We start from the raw sequence: 16,797 nt of genomic DNA, 5'->3' as shown, positions 1-16,797 counted from the left end.
AATAACCGTTATTAGGTATCACTTTTAAAAATAATAACTAAATGTATAACAACGTTTATAAATAATTGCAAATATAAGGATAAACTCTATCATCAATTAACTACATTATCCATTGTTGATAAGCTCCGACTAGTGATACGATAACTAATAGATTTTGAGAATTGAATCTAGTTTTTTTTTTTGTCATATATGCAATTTTTTTACATTGTCATATCTATAAATATTCTAGGTATGATTAGTATATTTGTAACACAAATACTTAATGAAAATATTGTTGAATTATTATAATGGGTAACAATTTTAAGAACAATAATTAAGTATATAGAAACATTTTAAAAGAATTGCAAAGATAGAAAAACCTAATTTTTACATTGGTCTATCAGTAATAAATAAATATTTACGACATGGTATATTAGATTTTTTAATTTTTTTAAATATGGAATGTTTCAAATATTTGAAACTAATTTAGGCCGGGCCGAAAAGTCAAAGTGAGCCCAAAAAGCCCAAAAGAGATATCAAAACGTAAGAAGTAAAAACAGTTACCAACTCAGCGTTACATAAAGATTCGAATTCCACGAAGTGTTCCATTCTCTTCTTTAATTTCCAATGTCCATTACCAATGTTGCCGAAGAAGAAACAGAAGCAAACCACTGCTTTTCACCATAGACTCACTCATCTCTTTCCCAGAATGCCCCTCCGGCGGCTACTCCTCACCCCCACTCTCTCCACCGTCAAAACCATCCTCCTCCTCCTCTCCGCCGCCTTCATCGTCTACACTCTCTTCTTCAACTCCTCATTTCATTCCCCTTCCCTCTTATGCTCTCGTTCTACTCTCTCTCCCACCACGCGCCGCCACATTGTCTTCGCCATCGCTTCTTCCTCTAACTTCTGGTCCCGCCGCAAGCCTTATGTTCGTCTCTGGTACAATCGTAATTCGACTCGTGCTTTTGCCTTCGTTGATCGCATTGCACCTGATTTCGCTTCTGCTGATCCTTCCGTTCCGCCGGTGATTGTTTCCAATGATACCTCTAGGTTCCCCTATACTTTCCGCGGAGGTCTTCGATCGGCGATTAGAGTGGCGCGGGTGGTGAAGGAAATTGTTGAGCGTAATGAGCAGGACGTGCGGTGGTATGTGTTTGGGGATGATGATACTTTGTTCTTTGTGGATAATTTGGTTAAGACGTTGGGGAAATATGATCATGAACGATGGTATTATATTGGGAGTAATTCGGAGAGTTATGGACAGAATTTGAAAAATTCATTCGATATGGCGTTTGGTGGTGGAGGCTTTGCGATTAGTCATTCACTGGCTAGGGTTTTGGCTGGGGTTTTGGACTCGTGTTTGACTAGATACGGACATTTGTATGGAAGTGATGCCAGAATATGGTCGTGCTTGGTGGAGCTTGGAGTTGGCTTAACACACGAACCTGGATTTCATCAGGTAAGATTTTCGAGTATTTCAATTTAGTCATTTGGTAAAATTTCTTAAAATGTCACCATTTTTATCGAAATCAGTATTAGTCATTTCATTTCTTTAGGCCAGCTTCCTCAAATTGCAGAAAATGTATATTGCTTATTTGCTTTGCATATTTCCTTTATAGGTTGATATGCGGGGAAATTTGTTTGGATTGCTATCAGCACATGCATTGTCGCCGATTATTACACTTCATCATCTGGATGCCATGGATCCTATATTCCCAAACATGAACAATACTCAGGCCCTACATCATCTTTTTGAAGCAGTGAATGTGGATCCTGGCAGGATTTTCCAGCAAATTGTGTGCTATGATCGTTCTCATTCATTGACTATTTCAGTATCGTGGGGTTTTGCTATTCAGGTCTTTGAAGGCAATCGGCTTCTCCCCGATTTACTTTCACTGCAAAGAACTTTTATGTCATGGAGAAGGGCTGCCACCATTGATGCGAATCAATACTTGTTCAACATTAGAGAGTACCCTAAAGATCCTTGTAAAAGAAATATCTTCTACATGCAGAATTTAAGAACTAGTAAAAATAATGCCTTGACTAACTATACTAGGAAGATGGTCACTGATTGTCCAGCGTCTGGTGCAATTAAGAACCTGACGCAGATTCGAGTGTTCTCCCAGAAGTTGGAACTTGATGTGGAGGAGGTATTCTAACTATACTTCAACTGATTTTTCTTTTTTCTTGTATTACAGTTGCAATCTTCATAATTACTCGCATGTTTTAATCACGCATTGAAATTTCCCCTGTTTCAGATGAAGGCTCCACGCCGACAATGCTGTGATATTATTTCCTCTTCCAAGGAATCGATGCTTCTTGAAATTAGACAATGTGGAGTTGAAGAATTAATATCTATGTACTTCTAACCATTTTTGTATGCTTGTCTGAGAAGGATAGAGTTTTATAAAAGTTCCAATGCTTCCTTGAGTGGTTTAAAGCCATTTGGATTTTGCTGTGCTGTCCATTCTTAATTTAAGGTAACTTTGTGTTTTTGTTACTTTGTGTTGATTGAAACTTCTCACTAATGGAGTTTATTTCCGGAAGCTGATATAAGAAAGAAAGAAAAAAAAAAAAAAAAAAAACTTCCAACACGTGAACATTTGAATTTTACCTTTCTTGTTTTTGAACATCTCGGCATGAGTGCTCTTTTGAAGTTGTATTGTGGGAATTGTGTATATATGTTTATCATATGAATTCCTCTGTAGATGTTGGATATGCAATACAAAATCTAGTGTTTTCTTACTGAATGAAGCTCACAGTTCCTTTTATAATTTCTTAGACTAACTATTTCTTTGAACTCTTAGTATGCGTTTAGTAGCTATTCTATTCCCTTCATTTCACTCGATGAAGCTGATGAATGAAACAATGTAGGAATTCTGTAAGTTTCAACCCGAATGAATTACTCATTCTATTCCTTGATTTCCTTTAATGGAAATTCCTAGCGAAACTGGACGGGAGTCCTCATGATTGATCTATTCTCTTAAGAAATAGTGACAATTACTCCCTCTGCTCCATTTGACTTATCTATGTGGTAGTTGAAGTGTGTTGACATTGTTTACTTCAGATATCTTAATTTTTTTAATTTCTTTTTTTTTTTTTTGAGAAAATGTATGCTTAGGCAGTTTTTGTTATTCTTGTTAAGGAACTGCATCTAACTGATTTCTGGTCTTGTATTCCCAGGCGGGAGAAAAAAGTGGCCATGCTTTCTAGTCTAATCAGAGGTGTTCTTGAAAGAAAACAAAACGGTTTCGAGTTTCTTCTGGCATTTTGAATCATCTGAGGTTGTTCATCCGTCGGTCTTCCGAGGTTTATGTTTTAATTTTTTGTTTAACTGAGCAGTGAGTCTACGGTTGGCTTGTCTGTATGAAGTTTATGGTTAACCATGTAAATATTTCTCTTGTATATCGCTTCTTTTAAGTTTAACCATTAATAAGATAAAAGAGATATAACAAAGATTGTGTTATATCAATGCATCATTTTCAGCATCAAGAAGATCACTTATGCTGGAAGAAATTCTAATCTTTTTCGCACGAGAAAATGAGTCTGTCTCTTTTTGGATTAGTAGGTTACACTCTACCTTGGTAGAAGGAATATTCGAATTGAAATTTCATACCCTCTTTTATCTGTAAAGCATGGTGCTATAGTCTACTACCTGACTGCTGGCTTTAGTTTTATATTGAAAGCCATTCAAATATATAACAAAGTTGGGATGTAATTTTGAGTGCGGATATTTATTTATTTGAATTCTTTTTCTTTATTACCTGTTAGTTAGTGGTTTCGCCATCATCCTCGTCCTGTAGGCTACTTTTGTTTGTTTGTTTCATTTTTTAATAAACATGGTCAGTGAGTATTCAAACCTGCATACCACTGCCTGCATGCTCTTAGAACTTTATTAAAATCCATGGTCTTGTCGACATATTGTTGTTATTAAGCCCATGTTTTACTTTGGGTCCAACACTCTGTAGATAAATAGTGATGAGTATGATAATAGAATTATCTGGTCATTAAGTCATTTGGTTTGGCAATTTGGATAATATGATATATATAAGGTTAAGAGATTATATTTTCAATCCATGATAGTTGTTTACTTATGATTTAATATTGTATGGGGTTTTTTAACACTCGAATATTGTAGAGGTAAATAAGTTGTTCGCACGTAGGATGGTACATACAAATACTAATATAAATAAATATTATTAGGCCTTTAGGTCATATTTGTTTTAAAGTTTTTCATTGCATCCATGTAACCCTGAAAATATGCGCTTAGATTCACAACTAACAAATAGTCGCTTATGTTTAACCATTTTTCTCTTCAACGAAATTCCTACGGATTGAGAGTACAATTCAATCAAGTGTAATTAATTTTGTATTTTAGTAGTTTTGTTGTAAATAGTTTGTTGAACTTTTTTATTTTTTAAAAAATACCTATAATAATAATATTTTAAAACAGAATTTCTTGTTTAAATTAATGTTGCTGCTTGGGCACATACTTTTAATTAGGCATACCAAGATTAAACCTCTACATTTAATTAATTAATTAATTAATTAATTAATTAGTTTGAAAAGAACATTAAACCGCTACTTTATTTTCCTATCTTGAAATGTTAGATGTTTAACCTCATACGAAACACCCACTTTCTCAATATACCTACTTAAAACATTAATATAATTAGACTAATCAACCTATTAAGGACTTAAGTTTTTCAATATTACTTATACTATACCTCAATTTTTTTCTTAAAAAAAAAAATATAACAAATTCAGTAGTCAAATTTGGATCTAATTTAAGTTTAAGGAAACATTCTGTGTTACTTGTATGGGATTGGAGTCCTCTAACATCAGATTTTGCAAGAAAACGAAATGGTCAGCTTCTCAATTTTTTGCTATATATTTATCTTTGCTTCAAACTTAGAACCTAAGAGAAAGGGAAATCAAAACCATAAAGGCCTCATAAAAAATCAATTCATTTGAGTTGATTAAATCAATCTTATAATTGGTGATCTAGTCAAGTTTGATAGGTCCAAAATATTGATATTAATTTGAGCTGATTTTGTAAACTTTTTGATCAAATCTCTTCCTGCATGTTTTCTTATATTGTTTGTTTTTTTTAGCCTAAACTTGCCCAAATTTTGCATTCAATAAAATCTTACACGAGTGACGTTTTATGTACTATGGATCATCTTGACATTGAATTAATTAGACATGTGCACATTTTTTAGTATGGTTGAGTAAACGATAAATTTTGGATTTAAAAATATTTTTAAATAGAAAATGAAACGTTCATATAATTATTATTACTATTATTATTATTTTAAAATTTAAAACTTGTTAGTGGAGAATGTTTAAATCTAACAAAAGAACAACGATATTTATAAAATATAATAAGATTTAAGTCATATCAGTGACGTTGATAGTCTATGAATGATAAAATATAAAATTTTATCATAATTTATCTGAATTTAGAGTAATTTAACGTTGTAATTTTCCATTTCTTTTTGAATGTTGATTCCACTTTCTTTTAGATTGATTGGGAATGATCCATGATTGGTTTAATTTGCACCATTCAAGTTGGACAAAGCAACAAATGGAATTTATCCATTCAAACCAACAACCAATTTATGATTTATTATTCTTTTTGAAATGTTTCTTTTAACTTGTAAGTTTGTAATTCGTCTATTTTCAATTTCATGTTCATGCACATGTTTTATAATTCATCCAAATCCATTAGATAAAAACTACTTTTCATCTAAATAGTTAAACTCAAACAAAACTCTATAAAATTTAAGATTAAGATTGAAAAACTTAATCAAATTCGAAATACAATCGGATGAATTAGGGAAAAATTCCATGAGGTGCTATATTGACTTTTCCCCAAGCAAAGTTATATTAGGTAAAATGAAGTGATTAATTACATTGAGCTTTGAAGAGAACAAACCCAAATTGCTTTTGAAAATGATATTAGTGGTTGAGAAAAGTATGCCCATACTACTGATCAATCTCATTCTAGATATAGCTAATGAAATAAAGTCAACAATTTCAACTATACATACATATATTTATATATTGCTTGACCAAAATCCACTTTGGTTGACCTAGTTGTGGTCCATTTAAATTATTTGATATAAGAATATGGACCCCAAAAAAATCTACCATATCTGAATTCCATGGTTGTTGTTTAGAAGATAAGCCAAAGCCTTCATCTAAAAGGCTCAAGCAGTTGTTTGGCTCAAAGCCTTAGAACTCGAGTTTCTCCGACTTAGACCTTTGAAATTCATAGATTCTATGATTAAGAAATATTGATTATATATCTTATTAATTCCTTGTACTGTGGATCTATTATTTCACTATTTCTATTCGAAACACTCTATCTAATAGTGGAATAAAAATTTTCTTTGCAATAATCAAAATTTTACCTTTTAACATTTTTTTTACATAAACCTTGGGATTAACAAACTATCGAGACAAATTAGATTAGTTTTTTCTTTTTTAAAAAATTATAATAAAAAGGAGGACTCAACCCATAAACTTTAAATTAGGTAGGTTTTAAATTATAGATAGAGTGTATATATATTACACAAAAGTACATACTTGATATTAATTATAGTTCAGTTAAATAATAAATTTGGTCCCAATATAAACTTTTTAATCTATGTTAAAATAGTTTCGTACTTTAAGATATGATAAATAGATCAATAGATCTACGAATTTCTAATTTTTTTATTTAAATGGGTCTCCAAAATTAAAAAGAAAATTTTTAATTTTATTTTCAATCAAATCTTTGAGCTTACCCTTATAAAAAAAAAAAAAACTTTAAGCTCTTATTTTTATGTATATTTGAAAGATTTTTGACCAAAATTTCATCATTTTTTTCGATTCATAAATATATTGAACACAAAATTAAAAGTTCAATCTCACTACTAGATATAAATTTTAAATAAAAATGTTGAAATATGTTAAAGATCTATTCAATATACAAAATTAAAAATTTAGATGTTTTATTAATATTTTTAAAGTACAAGACTTATTAGACAAAAGAAAAAAAATGAAAATTCATAATCCTAAAAAGAATTTAAAGGCTAAACTAGTAAATTAACCTCTATATATATATATATAAATATATATATTATGACTTTTGTGGTAAAACAAAGTCTATAAATAATGGCAACCTTAGGACACAAATACCAAGCCAAAACCAACCTCAAAACCTCCCTAATAATTTTCTTTCCTTTTCAAATAACAATGATAAATTCAAGATCAACAATTTTTTTTAATCTCCTCCTAATAACCCTCTTCCTACTTTCTCCACCAGCATTTGGAGATTCTCATAATAATAATAATGCATTTCTCTCCTATACATGTTCAAGCTATGACAATTATTCAACCAACACCCCTTATGCTTACAACTTGAAACAAGCCATCTATCAGTTGACCTCCACCGCCCCTCCCTCCGGCTTCGGCCTTACCTCCGTTGGCAACGATTTACAAAGCCAAGTCAACGCGTTGGCTCTATGCCGTGGAGACGTCTCGCCCACTGATTGCAAGACCTGCATTGAAACAGCGAGCAACGAGATTCAACAACGATGCCCTGATAAAAAAGGAGGATCAATATGGTATGATTTTTGCTTGCTAAAGTACTCCAATATCAAATTCTTTGGGAAGATTGATAATGGGTTTAGGTTATACATGTGGAATGTTCAAGAAGCTGAAAACCCAACACTGTTTAATGAACAAGTCAAGAACTTGCTTACTAGTTTAGTTGAACAAGTTGAAGTTACACCAAAGTTGTATGTGATTGGAGAAAAGGAGATTGAAGGGTCAAAAAAATTGTATGGATTGGTCCAATGCACAAGAGATTTGTCTACTGCTGCTTGCAAGAAATGCCTTAATGATGCTGTTGCTGAACTTCCAAATTGTTGTGATGCCAAAATTGGTGGAAGAGTGATTGGTGGGAGCTGCAACTTTAGATATGAAATTTACCCTATTGTTGATGCCCAAAAATAGACAATACTTTTTTTTTTTACCCTAATTATATCTATGCTACTTTTGATGTGTTTAATTACTTTGATCTAATAAAATAGAGAAGTTTAATTAGTTTATTTATCCATCTATTTGGGATCTGAAATTTTGTGTCTTACAAATTATTTTTATATTTTATAAAATTTCTCAAACAGAAATTATCAACTTATCTTCCTCTTATAGTTTATAAAAGAAATTCGAATTTACTTTTCTATAATATCTACGTACATTTTTTATATAAACATCTACGTACATTTTAAAATCTCCTATCACTCCCGTATAGATATGCACCATGATTATTAGAAGTGACATTACAAAAAAAAAGGAAATTGTATTCTATGCAATGATCTCTCTAGCAAAAGCTACACTAGGCAAGGTCTCTTCCTCAATTAGATTTGTAGTTTGATGATCTTAATTAAAGGAAAATCAAGGTGGTTATTGTTTTAGATCATATTTTCATGTCAAATCTCAAATTTTATTTAGAGTAATTATAATAGGTAGTAATTTTTAAAATAATTATTAAGGTAATTATAACGGGTAACAATTTTTAGAATAATTATTATGTATGTAGTAATATTTTAAGAAAATTGCAAATATAGCAAAATCTATAAGTGATAGGTTTCTATCGTTGATAGACTCTTATGGTTTATCAATGATAGACCAACATTTACTACATGATCTATCAGTGATAGACTCCTATCATTGATAGATTTTGACAGATTTTGCTATATTTGTAATTTTTTAAAATGTTGCTATATATTTAATTATTTTGAATAAAATTGCTATATTTGCAACTATCCCTTTCATTTATACTCCAAAAATTAGTTTAAAATATTTTTTTAATTTCGAAAATGTCAAAGGTAATATTATTGTAAGTTTTAAAAGAATAAATTACTTTTAATTAGTCTATGTTTGGAATTGCTTTTAGAGCTTTAAAAAGAGATTATGTAGAAATAATAACCACGTGTATTTGGTAAGATTGATTATTAACAGATTAATTCTTTGAATGAATAGTTACTACCTTCCCATTTTAATATTCCTTATATAAATTAAAATTAATTTCTATATTTAATAGTTTCCTCCAAAAAAAAAAAAAAAACAATTTCTATATATTAAATTTCCAAATCAAATTAGGTTCAATGCCACAAATTTCTCTAATATCATTGGGTTTTCATATTAAAAAAAAATTGCACCTATTTCTCATATGTAATAATCCTATATTACGAAATAATATAAACCAACTAAAATATAAATAATAAAGAAAATATATAAGAATTGTTGTGGATAGTAAAATATAGAAAATTATTTTACCATTTATAAAAAAAACTTAAATGCTGAAAAATGAATTTTATTATTTTTGAAAATGTCTAGTATATTTATATATGATATGAGATTTAAAAAATATTTGAAAATAAAAATTATCAAAGAGAATATTTATACAAATTTTGATGGAGACTTTTTTTAATCATTATTGTTAGTCACCATCACACTATATAACATTTACCAAAAATATTATAACCTACTACTTTTTCAAGATTAAAGCTAAAATTTACTAAACATTTATTTAACTTTTGTTCTATTGCTAAACCACAAGTGCCCATAATTGTTTTGAAATCTGTAACAATTCCAAATAAAAACTTATTTTGTTCAGATGGAAGGAAACTATTACAAACGTAGGTAGAAAAAAAATACAACTTTTGAAAATTAAAAAAGACAAAAAAATATATATAAAATCAAAACTTTTAATTATGATATTAGGGTTAAATTAAAAAAAAACGAATGTTTTTTTTAAGATCACCGAATATAACAAAATATTAATTATAGACAATTATTATGATAAATATTTCTTAACAATTTGTTAAAAAATAGATGGAATTTTCTTTTCCACTTTCTTCTCTAACTTTAATTTTTTTTCTTTTAACAATTTTCATAACTAATTAACTAAATTATATAATTAATAATTCAATTAAATCATATTTAAATTAATATTAGATTGTAGGTCTTATTTAACTCATTTAATTAAATCAAATTTAATTAAGTAAAATTAACAAGACTATTAATTAATTAATTATATATTTAAAAATCATCCCCAAAAAATGACATCAATTAGAAAACCATACCCTATTTTCAATTTTATAAAATTGTGAACACCAATGAGTCAATTACTGAAGGTCAACAATATCGGCTCATTATTTGACCGTTGCAACGCTTATCTGTGCAACCAATAACTATTCTTATTATATTAATACTAAGTACAAATACAGCAAAGGATTTGAATTTTTATGTTACTCAGACTTAAGTTTTTGTTTGTATTTAAATATACTAATTAAAAACTTGAAAAACATAGTTTTATGACATAAATTTTTATGATAAAATTTAAATTTTGGTTAAATTTATTTTTCATTTAGTTTAATTAGTAAATGTTGGGCATGATGTTATTATGAAGTAATTAAAATTCAAACACTTATTAAAATCAATAGTTGACCAAACTTTTCAAACACAACCTTTTCTTATAATATCCACAATGTCTAGCCCTACGAAAATTCCAAAAAGAAGAATTTCCACCTCCAATTATGGCACCGAAAATAAAAGTATATATATATATATATATATATAGGACCCTTTTGGGAAATGCAATAAACAACGAAACAAAACCTTAGGAAAAAAAAAAGCATATCCTTTTCCTCCTCTCCCAAATCCATGAAGAAGCATTCAAAATCAACCATAATTTTCTGCCTCTTTCTTGTCTTCCCATCCTTAGCCTTTAGTGAAGATATCATAACAGACAGTGCATTTCTATATCATATTTGTACAAGTTTTGACAATTACACAGCCAATTCCACCTATGCTTCCAATTTGAACCAAGCCTTTTACCAATTGACCTCAAATGCCCCTCCTTCTGGCTTTGCCCAAGTTTCCATTGGCAAAGATTTACAAACCCAAGTTAATGGCGTAGCCCTTTGCCGTGGCGATGTGTCCGTTGCCGATTGTAGGAACTGTGTGGCCACGGGAAGTCAAGAGATACAAGTTCGTTGCCCGTTGAGTAAAGGAGCTATCATATGGTATGATTATTGTCTATTGAAATACTCCAACACTCAATTCTTTGGGAAGATTGATAACAGGAACACATTCTCTTTGATAAACGTTCAAAGTGTGGATGATAAGGCAACGACGGTGTTTAACGAAGAAGTGAAGAGTTTGTTGATGGATTTGGCTAAAAAAGTTGAATTGCCCAATAATATACCGAAGTTTTATGTGATTGGGGAAAGGGAAATTGAGGTACTTAAGAAGAAATTATATGGGTTGGTTCAATGTTCAAGAGACTTGTCGGGAGCGGCTTGCAAGAAGTGTCTTAGTGATGCTATTGGACAACTTTCGAGTTGTTGTGATGCTAGAATTGGTGGAAGAGTTGTTGGGGCTAGTTGTAATTTTCGATATGAAGTTTATCCCATTGTTGATGCCCAAAGATCAAAGAAAAAAAACCCTTAGGTTTAAACATGACGTTGCAATTTCAGTTCATTCTAGTTGTTGTGTACTTTTCGGTGTTCATGTTAGTTTCTTTGTTTATAGTTTATGGTCGAATAAAATTAATCAAATGATCTACGTTCAAGTTTGGTTATTATACAAAAGTGAATTACATTCATGAAGTAGAATGTTTGTATACATATTTTTCTTGTTAGTTTAGGAGTTTAATTTCTATCGGATGAATGATCTAAAAATTGAAAAAAAATGTCAAAATGACTCGATTTTTTTTTTAAAAAAATGTTGAATGATATTTTGGTGACTTTAAATTCGAGTGAAAGAACCAAAATATACTCGCGGATATGTGGGAAAGCAGTCTCGCTCTCGCTTGTCTCACTCAAAATCGTTGTTGCTCTTGCTCTCACTCTCACTCAAATTGTTGTTGCTCTTCCTCAAACTAAGTGTCACTTTCGCTAGTCTCATCCATCTTATAGTTTTGCTCTCTTAAAAATCACTCATATGGACTCAATCTCTCTCTCTCACTCTCATAGTCTCTTACTCTTTCCTTCTCTGTTCACCGGAGTTATGACATCGAAGTTGCTTGTGTGTGGACTTGTCGTGTTGGAGAAGCAGACAAGTGGAAGAAAAAAACAAGAGAGAGGGAGAAAATGAGGAAAAGGAAAAGGGCAATACCATAACTTGATGCGATTGCTGTAAAAGAGAATTTTACATTTTTATCAAAAACTAGGTTATTTGTCATTTTGGCCTTTAAAATGGGTTGTCTATACAATCATTTCTTAGTTTAGAAACTTTTTTGTATACAACAATTGTGAAAATGGAAGATCAAACTTTCCAATATTTCTAAAAGAAAAAATAATATCAATTACCGTTAAACTAAACTTATTTTGACTGTTAAACTAGAAACCTAATTAACCAAGAGACCTAGTAGAATTTTTAACTAATAAAATAAATATCCTAGAATGAACATCGATGAACCATTAGACATTATATAGAACAGAGAGAGGACAATGACACATATATTATTTTTCAAACATGAAGTGGTAGCAATGGCAAAGAAGCCATTTCTAACCTATACTTATTCAAATGAATGAGACATTAATCATCACTTAAAGGTCAATAGTCGAACACTCACATATAGGTTGCAAAATAGATCGGTACACAACTTAGAATGCATTCAAAAATTTTTATAGATCGAATTTATTCTAACACTAAGGTGGGTCAATATGTTTTCAACGACTTTTTCATCATTGTTGGACGTTGTTTCTAAGTAAAAAGGTATATTCACAAATTTATTCTATAAATTAACTTTTAAAGTTTGTATCTTTTTCATATCATAACTTTATAAAAAGGTGCCTAATAGGTCGTCTCAAAACTTTGAGCTTATATCTATCTATCCATGACCAGTTTTTACTTTTATGTCTAATATATAAACTTATGCTAAAATTATTATTTTATTAAAAAAAATTGTACCTCTAAATTTGAAACTGACCTAAAATAAAAGCTTAAATTTTTAATTTTCTAAAAAGTTTAAAACTCAAAAAAAAAAAAAAAAATTAAAATTTTGAAAAGAAATGAAATAGACAACAAATCTTAATTTAGTAACTAAAATATTTGTAATTTAATGTAGAATGTATTTTAGTAATTAGGGCATACATTTTTTTAAAAGCCAAAACAAACAGAAACAAATTAAAGAAGAGGAGGGAAGAAGGAAGTTGTGAAAACGCTTCACGTGGAAGAAGGGGACAGACCCCAACCCAGCCTCCATGGATTTAATCTTCTTCAGTGAAAAAAGACACCTCAGAAAGATCAGTGAACTTATCATTAATCAGATTAATGAATAACTTCAAGACCAGACTATTTGATATCAAAGATGGTATTAGTAATTTTTGAATATGACGTATACTATCCAATCCTTCACCAATATAGCTATATAGTTTGAAGAATACTTTTGAATTTAATGGTTACTAAGTGCTATCTGTAGTGTAGTGATCATAATTAAACATCAAACAATTTTTTTGTCGTCGGAAAAGATAGTGGGCAGTGATATTTTTTTCAATTCCCTTCTAGAACAATGTTGACTTCACATTCTATCAAGCCTTGTTGGAATCGGCACAACCATGCTCCATGGCCATGACATTATATTTTGAAGAAGGAAAAAAATATTTGCATAAAGTTAAATTTTGGTTTTGTCATATTTGTTATATTTGAATAAAAATTTGGGGTTGGAAAAGTCACAACGTCAATTTTGATTCAGTTCTCAAGATCCATTGTGATAGACCATATCACTGGTAAAGTCTATGAACGATAAGGCCTACTATATAAATAGATTTTGATATATCTATAATTCTATAAAAATATTAACCAATGTTACTATCAAAATAAAAATGATCAACCAATTGACCCAACACGGATATTTTCGTTTTGTAACAAATCCAATTTTTTCCCTTTAATTAGTTATTTAAGCCACACAAGTTAGCTCGTTAGCGTATGGAGTTATAATAAGCAATTATAAACTCGAAGTGTAAAGAGTTGATAAGTTATAAAGTTGATAGTGAACTATTTTTAATATATTAATGTTTCTAATAATTAATTAGCGAACATGAATTTAATTTTTTTAACCATATAAATTAAATTCTATTGTTTATATCAAAATTATTGTATAGGGTCATATACATATTTATAATTTAACATTTGCAATAGTATCTATCCAAGAACAAAAGTCGTCTAATTACTACGCCCAAAGAGACCATATAATAAGAGTGTATGAATTATCCTTCACTACCTTCCATTGTGATTGAGGTTATCCAGTTTTCTTATATATCTAAAAAAATCAATATTTAGCATTAGAGAGAGAAATAGAAGAATATATATATTTTTTTGATACTTTTGGAAAATTGAATAACCAAACCCAAACCTATCAAAATAATCTATCCTCATTAGTTATTATTCCTTCTTTCAAACCCATGAAGCTATCAAAATCAACCATCTTCATTACTCTTCAATGCTTTCTTCTCATTTCTCCTTTAGCCTTTTGTGATGATATTATCACTGATAGTTCATTTCTCTTCCATATATGTTCAAGTTTTGACAATTACACATCCAATAGCCCCTATGCTTCTAACTTGAACCAAGCTTTGGATCAATTGATATCCAATGCTCCTCCCTCCGGCTTTGGCCTAAGCTCGGTCGGCAAAGACGACGATCTACAAAACCAAGTCAACGGTTTGGCTCTATGCCGTGGCGACGTCTCGTCTGCGGATTGCAAGAACTGCATCGCGATGGCAAGTCAAGAGATCCAAGAGAGGTGCACTAATAGAAAAGGAGCTGCCATATGGTATGATTTTTGTCTCTTGAAATATTCCAACACAAAATTCTTTGGGAAGATTGATAATAGGAATAAATTTTACATGTGGAATTTACAAGAAAGAGATGAAGATCCTGAGGTGTTTAATAAACAAGTGAAGAGGTTGTTGATTAGTTTGTCTGAAAAAGTTGAAGGTACGAAGAATTTATATGTGATTGGTGAAGTTGAGATGATGATCAGGACAAAGGGTATGGAAAAGTTGTATGGATTGGTTCAATGTAGTAGAGATTTATCAAGTAATGCTTGCAAGCAGTGTCTTCAAATTGCAATTGGTGAACTTCCAAATTGTTGTAATGATAAAATTGGTGGAAGAGTTGTTGGTGGGAGTTGTAACTTTAGATATGAACTTTACCCTATTGTTGATGCCCAAAAATAAGTTGGTTTAATTTTGTCTTCTAAATTTGTAATGATATGTGTACTATATAGTGTACTTAGTTTAATTTTCTTTCCTTGTTTAGATTATAATTTGATGTTAAAAGATAATAATGTAGCTTTCTGTATTTCTTTTAAAAGAGTGGAAATAATATATATGATTTTTGTTTCACAACATTCATATGGAAATAAGAAAAAGATCCATTAAATAATATGATTTTAATGATTTATTTTTATATCCATATAAATGTTTGAGCCAATTTACATATACTTAACCTTAATTTTACCAAACACGTATCTAACTCTACAATATTTGGATATCAAAAAAATCCTTAAGATATTAAATTCTAGATAAATTGTCAACATACATCAAATACCTAACTTTTTAGATATTTATCATAAATTTCAAAAAGAAAATATCTAACATAACCTTAAATTTTCAATTATGTATCAAATCGATTATATTCATGCAATTTTTTAAAAACAAAAAATGTTTACAAACTTAGTTAGTTATTTTAAGTCAAAATAAAATTCAATAACTCATTCATATGAATGATCGTTGTTTTTCTTATCAAGACACTAAAATTTCATCGAACATAAATTTGTATTATCAATTTTAAAGTTTGAGGATTGACCATCGAGTTCTTGTATCGTAAAATAAAATAAAATAAAGTACTAATAAGTAATATTCCATGTTACTATATAAGTTCCTCTTAAAGTTCAAAGAATGATGAAGTAAGTGCATATGGAGAATGATGAATTGCTCTATCCAATTGTACTAAAATTAATTAAAATACATAAATGAAAGAGCCTCAACCAAACTCTATACAAATTAAATGTAAAATGTAGATTAAATGCACTCATCCAAACTTTTCAAAACAAAACAAATAAAAAAGGAAAAAAAAAGGTACAACATCCAATTATATTAACATTCCTTAAAGAATTAATTAGGATATATATGAAATAAATTGCACCATCCAACATTATTAAATTTAGAAAGAAAAAGAAAAAAAGTAATATAAGTAAATGAAGTGCGCCATATTAATTAAATCCATTAATTGGAAAAGATTAACATAAGTAAAAACGAAGTGCATCCTCCATTAATCCAACTTTTATGTCCTAAATTATCCTCTTCAAGTGGGACTTATCAAGAGTGGTTTTTTTGATATGATTACAACACTCATCTACCTATCTTCTTCCAATATAAACCATATTATAATTTATTTTGGTTTATGGTAATCTAGATTTTGATATTTTATTACATTTGTAATTCACTAAAATAATTTATCTTTTTTATTTGTTTTAATCAAAATATAATTAGGAAATTCTATTAATGGAGAGAAGTGGTAAAACAAAATCTAATACATTAGTAATATATGGGTCTTCTTGATATTTTTCAAAACACACTAGAGTGGATAGGAAAAGTATGGCCAATTGAATTAGTTTAATGTAAGTAGGGATAGCATTCATCCTATTAAACTCTTTTTAGAGTGGAGATCCGAATATACAATTTCTTACGTAGAAATATAAAACATAATTTGAATATAAGTAGTTTAATTAGAAAAAAATATGATTTA

The 16,797-nt window shown here is 29.6% G+C and overlaps 4 protein-coding genes across 4 annotated transcripts; all 4 read left to right on the top strand.

The window, feature by feature from the left end:
• The first annotated feature begins 565 nt into the window (after nucleotides 1-565).
• On the top strand, nucleotides 566-3,709 carry LOC103495576 (uncharacterized). The gene is made up of 4 exons (XM_008457185.3): nucleotides 566-1,441; nucleotides 1,602-2,132; nucleotides 2,241-2,462; nucleotides 3,166-3,709. The coding sequence occupies exons 1-3, from the start codon at nucleotides 620-622 to the stop codon at nucleotides 2,349-2,351; spliced, it is 1,464 nt and encodes a 487-aa protein (XP_008455407.1). The 5' UTR covers nucleotides 566-619; the 3' UTR covers nucleotides 2,352-2,462; nucleotides 3,166-3,709.
• A 3,465-nt stretch (nucleotides 3,710-7,174) lies between these two features.
• On the top strand, nucleotides 7,175-8,087 carry LOC103495695 (cysteine-rich repeat secretory protein 38-like). The gene has a single exon (XM_008457321.2). The coding sequence runs from the start codon at nucleotides 7,225-7,227 to the stop codon at nucleotides 7,984-7,986; it is 762 nt and encodes a 253-aa protein (XP_008455543.2). The 5' UTR covers nucleotides 7,175-7,224; the 3' UTR covers nucleotides 7,987-8,087.
• A 2,546-nt stretch (nucleotides 8,088-10,633) lies between these two features.
• Nucleotides 10,634-11,630, top strand: LOC103495575 (cysteine-rich repeat secretory protein 38-like). Its single transcript, XM_008457184.2, has one exon. It carries the CDS (start codon nucleotides 10,702-10,704, stop codon nucleotides 11,488-11,490), a length of 789 nt encoding a protein of 262 aa, XP_008455406.1. The 5' UTR covers nucleotides 10,634-10,701; the 3' UTR covers nucleotides 11,491-11,630.
• Nucleotides 11,631-14,343: 2,713 nt separating this feature from the next.
• On the top strand, nucleotides 14,344-15,397 carry LOC103495574 (cysteine-rich repeat secretory protein 38-like). Its single transcript, XM_008457183.3, has one exon. It carries the CDS (start codon nucleotides 14,448-14,450, stop codon nucleotides 15,222-15,224), a length of 777 nt encoding a protein of 258 aa, XP_008455405.1. The 5' UTR covers nucleotides 14,344-14,447; the 3' UTR covers nucleotides 15,225-15,397.
• The last annotated feature ends 1,400 nt before the right edge of the window (nucleotides 15,398-16,797 follow it).

This window comes from Cucumis melo, chromosome 1, assembly GCF_025177605.1.
Source record: "Cucumis melo cultivar AY chromosome 1, USDA_Cmelo_AY_1.0, whole genome shotgun sequence".
NCBI lineage: Eukaryota > Viridiplantae > Streptophyta > Magnoliopsida > Cucurbitales > Cucurbitaceae > Cucumis > Cucumis melo.
This window is presented reverse-complemented; position numbering and strand designations above follow the sequence as displayed.

What these genes read in the sequence shown, in the direction of transcription:
- LOC103495576 (XM_008457185.3), top strand. Translation starts at nt 620, where the DNA reads ATGTTGCCGAAGAAGAAACAGAAGCAAACCACTGCTTTTCACCATAGA. An exon ending in ACGAACCTGGATTTCATCAG is followed by an intron (nt 1,442 to 1,601) that starts GTAAGATTTTCG and finishes TTTCCTTTATAG; the next exon opens with GTTGATATGCGGGGAAATTT. An exon ending in TGGAACTTGATGTGGAGGAG is followed by an intron (nt 2,133 to 2,240) that starts GTATTCTAACTA and finishes CCCCTGTTTCAG; the next exon opens with ATGAAGGCTCCACGCCGACA.
- LOC103495695 (XM_008457321.2), top strand. Translation starts at nt 7,225, where the DNA reads ATGATAAATTCAAGATCAACAATTTTTTTTAATCTCCTCCTAATAACC.
- LOC103495575 (XM_008457184.2), top strand. Translation starts at nt 10,702, where the DNA reads ATGAAGAAGCATTCAAAATCAACCATAATTTTCTGCCTCTTTCTTGTC.
- LOC103495574 (XM_008457183.3), top strand. Translation starts at nt 14,448, where the DNA reads ATGAAGCTATCAAAATCAACCATCTTCATTACTCTTCAATGCTTTCTT.